Source organism: Emys orbicularis, chromosome 4 (assembly GCF_028017835.1).
Source record: "Emys orbicularis isolate rEmyOrb1 chromosome 4, rEmyOrb1.hap1, whole genome shotgun sequence".
In the NCBI taxonomy this organism is placed as follows: Eukaryota; Metazoa; Chordata; order Testudines; family Emydidae; genus Emys; species Emys orbicularis.
Window position 1 is genome coordinate 50,130,467 of NC_088686.1, and position 12,570 is coordinate 50,143,036.

The window sequence follows — 12,570 nt, forward strand, 5'->3', positions numbered from 1 at the left end:
GACATCATAATCATTGGTTTACTGAACCTATGAAGTATTGGGAACAGAACTCACAACCTGTTTTAAGAATATAGTCTTCTAACCCTCAGGCAAAAGGGGAATATCCATTATCAGTGAGTAGTATTAGGATTTGTATCCTCTTTTCAAGGAAGATAATTACAATCTACTAGACACTTCTGCAGATAGTGAAATTCCATCCAGGAGCAGAATTAAAATAAATACATAACATGGGAGTATTTACACTCAGATTCCAAGGTGAGAAGGGACTATTATGATCATCTAGTCTGACCTTCTGTATAACACAAGCCACAGAACTGCCCCCAAATAATTCCTTTTGAACTAGTGCATATTAAAAAAATCCAATCTTGATTTAAAGATTTCCAGTAATGTAGAATTCCCCATGACCCTTGGTAAATTGTTCCAATAGTTAACTACCCTCACTGTTAAAAATGTACACCTTATTACCAGTCTGAATTTATCTAGCTTCAACTTTCCGCCACTGGATCTTGTTATACTTTTCTCTGCTACACTGAATACCTCATCATCAAATATTCGTTCCTCATGTAGGAACTCCTAAACTGTGATGAAGTCACCCTTTAACCTTCTCTTTGTTAACCTAAGTAGATAGAACTCCTTGCGTCTATCACTGTAAGGCATATTTACTAATCCTTTCATTATTCTTGTGGCTCTTCTCTGAATGCTGTGCAATTTATCAACAACCTTCTTGAACTGTGGACACCAAAACTGGACACAGTATTCTAGCAACAGTTGCACCAGTGCCAAATACAGAGGTAAAATAACCTCTCTCGACTTGATATTCCCCTGTTTATACATCTGAAGATTGCATTGGCCCTTTTGGCCACAGCATCATACTGCGAGCTCATGTTCTACTGATTATCTACCATGACCCTTGAATTTTTTCAGATTTCTGAAGTAGTCACATAGCCAGTAGGGGACAAAATACTTCATATGTTATTGCTCAAAAATAATCCCTCTTGTTGACTGAGGAGCAACACTGCACCAATGTAAGTCCTATCTAGTCCTCTTCTGCTGAAAATATGGTGGAACTCACAGGAACTTAAAGAGGGCCAGTTAAAAAGCAGGCATCTCAGACATTTCCCAAAGTGGGAAAACAAATAAATATAAACATACACCCCTCACTTCTAATTACTTTAGTATACCTCTAATAGCAGCTTCAATCAGGAGGAGAAAAACAATTATTACTTTATATGTCTAATAGCCTGAATTAGAATAGATGAACTGTATGTTACATTTATCAGTAGTAACATCACACAATGAAACTTCTTAAACTGAAAAACATGAGGTGATTCCGTTTTTCTTTAAATGTACTTCTCTATGGATAAAAAACAAAAAATATACTCAAATTTATGCTTGATATACTAGTTGTATGGTTATTCTAAAAATCACAAACTACCAATTACTACTAAGGACCCTGGTTAATGTTAGAGACTTCAACACATTTGTAAGTGAGCTTTAAGTATTCCTTTCCTGTTTTTAGTTTTTATTTCCATGGTAAAAGGTCAGGGAGAGAATGCACTGCACTGTAAGAAGTTAGGTATTAATAACATTTTGAAATCCCTCAAGTCCTCCACAGTATTCAGAATTGAATATACCAAAGCTGTGTTTCAGGTTATAAACTATTACAAAACTTCCATACAATACAATATATAATCTCATAAGCAAAATCGAATTCCTGAATGTGAGTGCACCAAAGATACATTTCTAGAACAGCAGTTTCCCTCTTTCCTTCCCTCTCTCTGTTTGCTTCTATAAAAGATGCCATAGTACTGGGAAAACACTTTTTAAAAGTCCTAGGGGAAAAGTTTCCTAGAGTCTTAGAAATCTGTAAAGAAACAGAAATAGGAAGAATTTCAAAGACAAACTCCTTTCCTGCAGTCTCTCAAACAAGGTAAAAAAGAAAAATGCCCCCTAGATATATTCCTTAGATTCTCTATTATGCTTCTCAGGTTCCCCATGGCTTCTGAAGTAAATGTAAACTGAAATCTAAAATTATATTTCCCATTATGTTTTATTTTTAATTAATCCTTCAGCCCAAAGCACTAGATGATCAGAACTATTTAGAGATATGCATTTCACCACAGTATTTGCCTGTTATACATTACAAGGTCACATCCTATGCGGTGGTGACAATGTAAGAAATAGCCTCCAGCTAGTGTCTTTGTGGCGGTGTTTTTGGTTGTTTGTTTTTAATGGTGGGGGAACCACCTATAAGGAAGAATTTCTCTGAGTTTTCCATTTCCCACATGGTGGGAAAGAACTGTTACTTCGCTATAAAAATAATTAAGGATACGTGGTCAGTTTAAGTTAGGTCTCTGATTCTCCCAATAAAATATTTTAAACTCTGTCCCTCTAGACTTAGGTTCTCCGTAGTAAAATTAAGCAGAATTTTTAAACAATTTTTCTTACATTTTAATTTTGGTTAAGCATTTAGCCTTTGGCCATGGATGAATCAATCTGTTCAGAGATAATGCAGTGAAATTAATGTGGGAATATTATCCAGTACACAGTCATATTACAGAAGGTGAAAACTTTTAACTCTTAGCTAGTCTTTGTATTTTAATGGACTGAATCACAAAATCAAGTTTTGCTCCACTGCCCACTACTCTAGAAAAGGCCATATGACGTTGGAGCTCTTCTAACCAAGTCAGTGACTCAGGATATTAGATCAGTTTGAGTCTGGGTATTTAGGTTTGTTCATTCACTCTTGTTACACTGTTATTCTTGATGACTCCTCCACCATCTCTAAGATCCTTCCCAGAGTTCACATCTATGGCCTGGTAATAGGAGCTGGACATTTAACTTAATTCACAGGTGACACCAAACACCATTTCAGAGAGTGGTCCTTAGAAAATGGCAAACACCACCACAACTTGTTCTCCTACCATGAGAATCCAAGAAACTAATTTATAAAACATCTCTGGAAGCAGGAACCTTGAATTTTTCTATAAATTGGAGTCTCCCATATGCTGGTGCTGAAGTTACTGGACTTATCTGCGAATTGCAAATGGAAGAATCAATGTGGCTCCAAAAATAAATCCATTTTTGTTGTTGATAACACCACTGAACCTATGGCATGATTTGGATGAGTTTGTGTTGTTTAAACTACTCTTGCAAGTATCACATTGGGCAACTGGTAAATAGTATAGCAATCCTGGATAACTATTGCACACCTAGGATGACCAGACAGCAAGTGTGAAAAATCGGGACGGGGGTAGGAGGTAATAGGAGCCTATATAAGAAAAAGACCCCAAAATCAGGACTTTCCCTATAAAATCGGGACATCTGGTGACCCTATGCACACCAAATGATTACAGATGTCAATACTTTGTTTTTGAAGTACATGTTGTATTCAATGCATGCACTATTATGGCAGGCTTAAACTAGAGCAAAAAGATTTGTGGCAAAGCATACGACCTTCTTCCCACTACAATGGCCATCCTCTAATTAGGCAATGCATCTGATAGTCATTAACAGGAATGAGATAATGAATCACTTTCTCTCTTCTTTGTTAATTTGCTGTAACCAAGCGGCTAATAGATGTCAGAGCTGAGTGATTGCACTGATTATAGTGATTTATAGTTGCAACAAAACAATTTAAAACCATTCTGATTATTCATGTTAAAGATGCCTTATGTTTTGTTTACTAAATGTTTTATGTCCCTTTCCTGCCCCTTCGCAGTCCCTTACACACTGTGAAAGAGGTCTTCTTGGAAAACTTGACAGTTTTAAGCTTTTTTTTTATTGTTTCAGAGTAAGACATTTCATTTTGTTTATAAAAAAAGAAAAAGTTTACCCAGTAGAAATGAAAAAGCCTTAGGGTGGAAAGAAAACTTCAGTGGTGCCTAGTTCAAAAGAAGACAGAAATAAGAGGAAATAAGGCAAACTTCAAGCCACTTACCTTGGGGCTCCCAGTCCCTTCCTCATCCTCTGCAGACACATCAGTAGCCAGTATCTCTGCTTTGATGATATCCAGAGCCCTAAGAATCCAGCTGTGTTGTCGTTTGATTTGCCTCTGTAGTTCCTTCCACTGACTTGCAATCATCTGCAGCATGTCCTTCAGTCCTTCTCCAAAATGAGAAGGAAAAAAAATGAAAGTTGTAAACTCAGCTACATCTTTATACAATGGGTTATCAGGAAATTTAAAAGAAAAAACACAGCAAATATTTCAGTATATTCAGAAAATGAGGCCAGGAACTATTGTGTTCATACTATTAACAACACTATATGGTCATAGCATCTCTTTTAGCCCACAATGAGACAGAATGTTACATTTTAATTATACCTCATCTCAGAATTTAAAGGAAAATAAAATGTCACAGAACCAGTGATTTATATGTAGTGGGGAAAGCCCAGGAAACTCCCCCCTCTAGCTATCTCTTCCCTGGCTCTAAACATTCAATAACTTCCTAGCCAGGATGTAATATTTCATCCCTCCCACTCCTTTGTATATTTTCTGTGGTTTAAATTATTATTTTCTAAACATACTGCAACATACACAATTTATCTCAGTGTACAGCTTTGAGACCTTTGCTGTGGCTTCTCCACCCCCTGGGAATTATACCAGTAACTCACTGATTTACTATAGGTTTTGCATTAAAGAAATTCTGTCTGTGGCTCTCATGAAGTAGGTGTAGATTGTGGAACAACAGCTGTAATGACCAGAAAAATGTAAACAAAAGGACAACTGCAAATTGGATGAAAGTGGGCCAAAATTAAGACACCAATCCCCAGTAGTAAAGTATAGTATACTACTATTAAGCTAGTCATGCTAATATCTAAAATATTATATAATTATGCACCCAGATTTAAGTTCTTTGCAGAAAAAGACAAGCATAATCAAAGGAAATAATTTTTAAAGTATTTTGCTAATAAATTAAAACTGAGGTAAGAATTAGTTTATGTAAGTAACAAAAAAAGAAAAGAAAAAGAACCCCCCCCACCTTTACCAATGCAATTACCTGTGCAGAATATATACATGAAATCCTAATTCATTATCTTAATGTTATTTCCATAGCACCTATATCAAAGAACATGTCAGTGTGAAGTTTTCAGTGATGTGATTTCAATTGAAACTCAGCTGAGCAGCAAGCCCAAAATAAAATGAACAGACTAGTTGAGGTAGTATTTCATTTTATAAGTATCACAGCATTGTAAGCAGTATATGAAACATTTATAAATCTTGAAGGTCAATCTGATAATGTAAATATTAATAATACATAAGGAAGTGAATATATGCAGTAATTTACAGCAATGCTTCTTCATTCTTTAATAGTCTGGAGACATAAAGACTTGCAATATTTCAGAAAGATTTACCTGATTTGTGAGATACAATAAGCTCAAGAAGTTGACATCCTTCTTCTACCACAGCTTCTTTTAAAGCACAGTGGCTATCTACATTCAACTTAAAACTCTGCAAGGAAAAAAATATGAGCATCAAATGTGGGAGAGGCAGCTAAACATAAAACCTGTACAAAATTACTTGCTACTTTTTATCAAGACCCACAGCCCCATTTACAAAATAGCCAAACAAACTTGCAATATTAAAAGCTATTGATATTTTAGAACTGGCATCAAAATATTTCCATGAGATTAGCAAAGTGCATCTGTGTTGAAACAGCTGACAAATCTAGAAATTCATTAGGTTTTATGAAAAGTCACATCCTGTAGGCTGTATCTGGAGTAACAGTGTTCTATAAAAAACACAGAGTTTATGCCATCCCATATGAGCACTCTTTCTCATACTTCCTTTGAAATGTTGCTAATATTACTGTTTATGAAACCATAAAAATGTACAACACTGAATATATTAGCCTTATGCCCACCCATACAAATCCATTAATATTGTGGTTCTGACTTAACTCCCATCTCCCTTTTCAAACAACAAATCATGCTGCATCAGGTACCTTCTTCTTTAACTGATAAAACAAATGTTTTTAATCTTTTGGGCATTAGTATCATTAACTAGCATTATTATTATTTTACAATGAGTCTCTAATTATCATATTTGCTTTGAAGAAATTAATTACATTTTATTCTGCAAATTATACTCTAAGCTGCTAACATAAAGATGATCTGGAAACAGGAGTTACCCTTTCATCAACAGGCATGATATGCCACTTTGATATCTCCATTAGGTAAGTTTGAACTATAATTTATAATTTCTTATCCAAACTGTACAAAAAACTAAGGAAGAGGGAAATACTTGGAATATTTAATCATAATTCATATGTGGCCCTCATTCCCACAGGCAATTCTTACTGTCATCTGTGGGAGTTCTGTGTGAAGAGTGAGAACAGTAAGTACATGGCCCTCTGGATGAAAGGATCATTCTCCATCTGGGAATGAGTTCGTTTGTAGATGTTAGACTGAACTGTGCATGTGCCCAACTGTACTTTAGTTTCTCCACCAACTGCCCTGAATTGCTCCAAATCCTACTAATTAACTACCAGGGACCACAAAATATCTAAGCTTCCTTTCTGAGGGAAACAAAGCAAACATTTGCAAGTAGAATAGAGCAGTTCCTTCCTGTCACCAATCCCTATTAAACCCAACTATAGCCATTTGAATTGTATGGTGTGACAGTGAACAATGCAGTTTGGCCTTAGGAGAAAGCATCGGTGGGCATTAAATACCTACAACTCATACAATTGCAGGGGTCCCCAAGGCAGTGAGGAGGGGCAGCGATATGGTGACTCAGCTACTTTTCCCTGGTAACAAACACAGTTGCAGTGGAGCCAGAACACACTCCACCTGTCTGAAGAATGCAACTTTGCTCTACAAAATGGCGTCTTCCATGTGGTGTGACCTTGCACACACTGCATGTGAGGTCGTGCTGCATGGAGGATAGCAGGGGCCCCAGAATTGAGCTTTGCAGGGGGCCTCCATGGGACAAATGCTGCCACTGGCAGAAAGCAGGGGGGGGAGGAAACACAGCAAGCTGTAATAAGAGGACAGTTTTTATTTGATTTGTTGAGGGTTGGGAAAGTTTGTTGACCAAGTATGGTTACATAGAATACTGCTGTCTCTCAGAAAACATCCTATATTGATGCATAGATGCTTAAGCATTCAAATAGAGGACAAGGCTCCAGCTTCCAGAGATAGCGTATGTTTTAATTACATGGGAAGCTGGAAGAATCTGTGTTGTTCCATTATGTCTGATTATTAGGGAACATGCAAACAAACAAAAATGGAGGTCTGATACTATGCTTAATTTCTTAAAAGACCATTTTTAAAATTTATTAAAAAATAAATAATTAATGGATTTATTTGTAAACTTGCAGAAAATTCATTCTATACTTAAAGAGTATGTGCTTCAATTTTAGGAAAGATACACAATATTGTTCATACACAACAGAGGTTAAATCCCTGATTGAAGTATTAAACTCAGCTTATCCTTAACTCAGCTGCAATTGGTGACTCCATAATATTCCTGTTGTTGTTTTGTTCGACTGAGAAGAACTGTTGCCTGCATAGCAGCACAGTTTGACGGAAAAGAGGGAAATTTTAAATTCTAAACATTAGCAGCAGCTTCCTGAAAAAAAGTCTTGCATTAAACCATTCTGCATTTAACAATGCTTTTATTCTCAGGAAAGCTCAATCTAGTAACTCCCTAAAACTAAACAGGCATTACGTGCCTGATAAAAAACCTGAAGGTATACTAAATAGGGTATGATACAAGTACATGAAATACTTGATAACAGATAGGAAACTCTTATTGTGTACAAATGTCACATGAATATTCTTTACTTATACAACTGTTGACCATTTAATTAAAAATTAAGTACTATATAATTAGAGGGCAATACTGAATACATGCTTATTTCAGTGTTAACACAAGTATAGCTTGCATGGTAGTTAGTTTTGGATCTTTAAAGGGTCATTGGCAAATAATTTGCAAAACTATGAAAATACCACATAGTTACATAATAAATGAAGTAAGGCTTACACAACTTATTGGCCCTGCCAAAAGAATGACTGGAAACCAGAGTAAAGGGCCGGCTCTAGGATTTTTGCCGCCCAAAGCAAAAACAATTTTGGCTGCCCCCCCCCCCCCGTTTTTTAATTACCCCACCCCCGGTCCCGCCTCAACTCCGCCCCTTCCCCAAATCCCCAGCCCTGCCTCCTCCCCCCAGGCTTTCAAGCCTGGGAGGGAGGGGGAGCAGCGGCGCGCGAAACAGCTGTTTCGCGCGCCGCGGCCGCTCGGGATCTCCCCCTCCCTCCCAGGCAGCAGCAGCGGAGGTGAGCTAGGGCGGCCGCGGCACATTTTTAGGGGCGGCATTCTGGCGCCGGCCATGCCGCCCCTAAAAATGTGCCGCCCCACGCACCAGCTTGTTTTGCTGGTGCCTAGAGCCGGCCCTGCCAGAGTGGATAGATTTAAATCAAAGTAATTTAAATCACCAATTTTAATTATGATTTAAATGAGCAAACAGGAAACTTTGATTTAAATAATCAATTTTAATCTTATTTTGTATGTATTGTTTTTAGTTTTTTTCCTAAAGAAAGGTTGATTCTCTAGTTGGTAACCATTAAAACATGTTGTTTTACAAGTAAATATAGATTGCACACTAAATTGAGTACATCTTTTTGCTATCCCAGAAGATAGAGTATATTGATTATATTTATTTAAGCAGTAATATAGCTTAATTTACATTTATTCAGATTCTTCATTTTTTACTTTTTTATTATGTTAGAAAATGGTTAATGACATTTCTTATTTACTAGATGATTACATTTTTTACTCATGATTTATGTCATATTCTATTTGGATGCACAAAAACAGCATTTTAATTTTTTATTAGTTAAATAAAACTACCTTAAATATGCTGAATAAATAAGAAAAAAAGTTTATCAAAACATGTTTTGCACTTAAAACTAACTGATTTATTAAACAAAGAAAATATGTGTACTTAGTGAATTGAACTGATTGTTTCTGGTCACCATGTCCTTCAAGATTGTAGAAGGATCAGATTTTATCCTCTCACACCTAGTTTTTGTTCATAAATTGGAAAAGAAAAACAAGGTTTCTTGCTTTTTCAACTCCCAATCAGTTCCTCACATTTGAATGAACTAGTCATTGGACTGAACTAGTTGGATAAACTGAAATGAAGAAAACATTCTCTCTGCACCTGTGAAAGAGGCTACTGCTGTCAAAAGCTGGTTTAGCACTTCAACAAACCCTGGTTCCAAATGCTTAACCAGTGACGTCCATCCGTTCGTTGCTTCTACTTTCTTTAAAACATTGACAGTAAACATATACTGCTTGAATATTAATTTTATTTAATTTAGTTGATTTTTAATAGATTAAAGTAAGTTTTAGTCCTTAATTTTAAATGTATTTCTTTTTTAATATAAAACCTATTTAATTTAAATAAAAAAACTGATATTTTTGTTTTTGTTTTTGTTTTAAAAATACTTGATTTTTATCCACCCAGCCGGAAAATATTTTTTAAAATGTATTTACCAACTCTTCACAAAAGAGAGTTGCCATTTTAAACCCAAAGGTTGCATTCTCTATTTAGCATCCATGTAAACAGCCATTGCAAACTATTGGGATTTGACTTCTCCATTGCTAATACAGCTGGCTCTGCAAACTCATCCAGACACTAAGGCCTGCTGTTGAAATAAGCAAAGTATAGCTTTTCAGAAATTCTTTTGAATGATGTGTCCTTTAACCACTAAAAATATTTTAATATTACTATTAAAATCCAAATAGGGAAAATTATTTTTTGACTGGGAAATTGCTGGTTCCAGAGCACTACCTGGGGAAAAGTTACATAAATCAGTCTGACCCAGGCTAACCTGTGTGAATAGACTGAACCCCAGCCCATTCTCAGCGCACACAAACTCTGTCTTTGTGTTCAGACTCTCACCTCTCCCAGGAGCTTTACTGGGCTCTCAGAAAGAACACCACAAATATATTTCAGACTGAATTTGGCTGTCCCTCCAGGACTTTCTCAGTCCAAGGACCCGGTTTCCTTCTCCCCAGAGAACTACTCCCACTTCCCTTGTTTTCAAGGTGGAATTATGGAGCAGCACCTGCCACAATGAGTCAGCAGAACATAAGCAGCTTTATGAAGGGTCCTAACCCTTGCTAGCAGGATGAGTTCACAGAAATGCACTGCTGTATGCCATTAGTTTTCTGGAAGCCATATTTTATAGTTACACTGGATTTTTATAACATCATGTTGGTGGGTTTGAATAATTTTCTCTGTTGCCCTGAGGTTACTTTAATTTGTATTGTATAGGTTCTCACTCACAATTCATTTTGCATAGAACCACTCAGCTTTACTTTACTCTTACAGTCCAAATGTGAACAGTTCACAGGATATCCTATTATACAAAAGAAATATCTTCAGAATGTGGTATAAGTGCGTAGTGCTGGAATCTTCCTTCCAATAAGCAGTTTGCCAAATAGCTGTGAAGGTCAGTTACAGAACTTGCACATCCATATGCGGCAGCTGTTTCTTCAAGATAAGTGACAATGAATGTCATGCAAAAAGAACAGGAGTACTTGTGGCACCTTAGAGACTAACACATTTATTTGAGCATAAGCTTTCATGGGCTACATCCCACTTCGTAGCCCACGAAAGCTTATGCTCAAATAAATGTGTTAGTCTCTAAGGTGCCACAAGTACTCCTGTTCTTTTTGCGGATACAGACTAACACGGCTGCTACTCTGAAATGAATGTCATGTACTGAATTTCATGACCAAGGCCATAAAGCAGGATTGAGGGTGCTCTGGTAGTGAAAGTGCTACATTCTCAGGGATAACTACATTAAACTACAGTTAAGATTAAAAACAAGAGAGAAAGAAACGTTTATGTGAATCTTGTGGTTTTCTCCAAAACACTATGCAAACCATAGTCTAAACCTTTTAAGTTAAGGTTCCTTTTTAAAGTTAAAAACAAAAATTTATCACATGGGTATGAACACTCAAGCTCACCCAGATACCCTTAACTATCACACATTATCATTGCCCTGAGAATTGACGGACTCTGGAACAATGGGACTGATCCCACTGGTATATAAAAATTAATGATAAAATTCCATTCACTTTTCTGAGAGAATCCAGCCCAATGTATGACTCAAAAAAACACACAGGCTCATGTCATCACTGACCAAGAAAATTAAAAAACCCCGTGTTTTAAATTTACACTGACATATCATTTAAACCAAACTGTATCTGTGAACACATTGCAGGCACACTTGGCTACTATTTTTTTCCCAGACACACACACACAATTCACTGAGAATTATATGTCTGGACATATCATGAATTAAAAAACATACATAGCCCACACTGTATTCAAAAGCTCTATGCACCTCCAAATACAAAATTATTGTTTGATAGCAAAGCGTAGTGAGACAGAGGGATGTATGTATGTACATACCGTAGTATACATCTACTACATTCTACGTATCAATAGTACAAATATAATAGCTTTTACAAATTTAAGATGTTCACAGTCACAAACTCATCCTCAGGGAACCTCTATCAGGCAATTTCCCCATTTTCCTTCATATCCTCATTTTACAGAAGAGGACAATGAGACACAGAGAGGTTTTGACTTGCTAGGAAAGGGAGTGTGGTCCTCTGTGCTGTGTTTTATTCATCTGGAAAGTACTGAAATTTCACATTCCACAGGTGAAATCTGAAAATATATGGGTTTTAGTATGTTTATAGTACATGCAGATATGTAGGTACCATTATCTTTACTATACTGATTCAGAAGAATTACAATCGAGTGGATTTGGCAACTGCATAAGACAAGAGATGTAGGGAATTATTTTCAAAGGTGCTGAGCCCCCACATCTCCGACTGAAGTCAATGGGAGCTGCAGCTGTGGAAAATCAGGTTTAGGTTCTATCAGTTCTTACACTGTCCTATAAGTTTAGGCAAGTCACGTGCTCTTGTCTCTCTTTTTCCTCATTTGTTAAATAGAGATTATGATATTTATCTATGTTTACATGGGTGGTGTGAGGCTCCAATAAATATGTGTGAATTGTTATTCAGGCCAGTCAGTGGAACAGATGAGAATAGAACATGAAGTCTCTAGGTTCACAGTCCTGTGCAGTTTCCTAGACACTGGGGGTCTTTTGATGGGGAAAGTATGAGCAAGGAGCTTTTAAGGAAATTTGATGCAGACTCCCTGGTCTCTGTTCTAGAGACTTTGCAGGATATTTCTGCTTGGTGTGGACTATAAAAAAAAAAAAAAAAAAAGTATGCTGGCCTGGCACTAATGTCTTGTTTAAGAAGCCTGTGTCAGGCCAGTGTTTTGGCATATGGTTTCTTTAGAACTCTACATTGTTTAAAATTCACATGAAAATTGCTTTGATTAACAATTATTTATCTCTTCTGCCCTCCAGTGCATCACCCCTTACCAGAGAAGAGTAAAACAAGTTTGGAGTTCCTAGGTCAAACTGTTCGGAAGTTATATTTTTCAAATATAACACAATAAAACTGGAAAATATCCAAGAAGTGAGAGAATCTCATTTTTTGAACTTTCCCCATCTTTCCAAATGTCTGGT

General features: G+C 36.6%; 1 protein-coding gene across 1 annotated transcript in view; it reads right to left on the reverse strand.

Moving 5' to 3' along the window:
• Positions 1-12,570, reverse strand: part of AKAP6 (A-kinase anchoring protein 6) — a 299,187-nt gene that overhangs the window by 159,580 nt on the left and 127,037 nt on the right. The window contains exons 6-7 of the mRNA XM_065404219.1: positions 5,356-5,452; positions 3,941-4,107 (exon numbers count right to left, since the gene is read on the reverse strand). Of these exons, the coding sequence (XP_065260291.1) occupies positions 3,941-4,107; positions 5,356-5,452 (264 nt within the window). The remainder of the gene's footprint in view (positions 1-3,940; positions 4,108-5,355; positions 5,453-12,570) is intronic.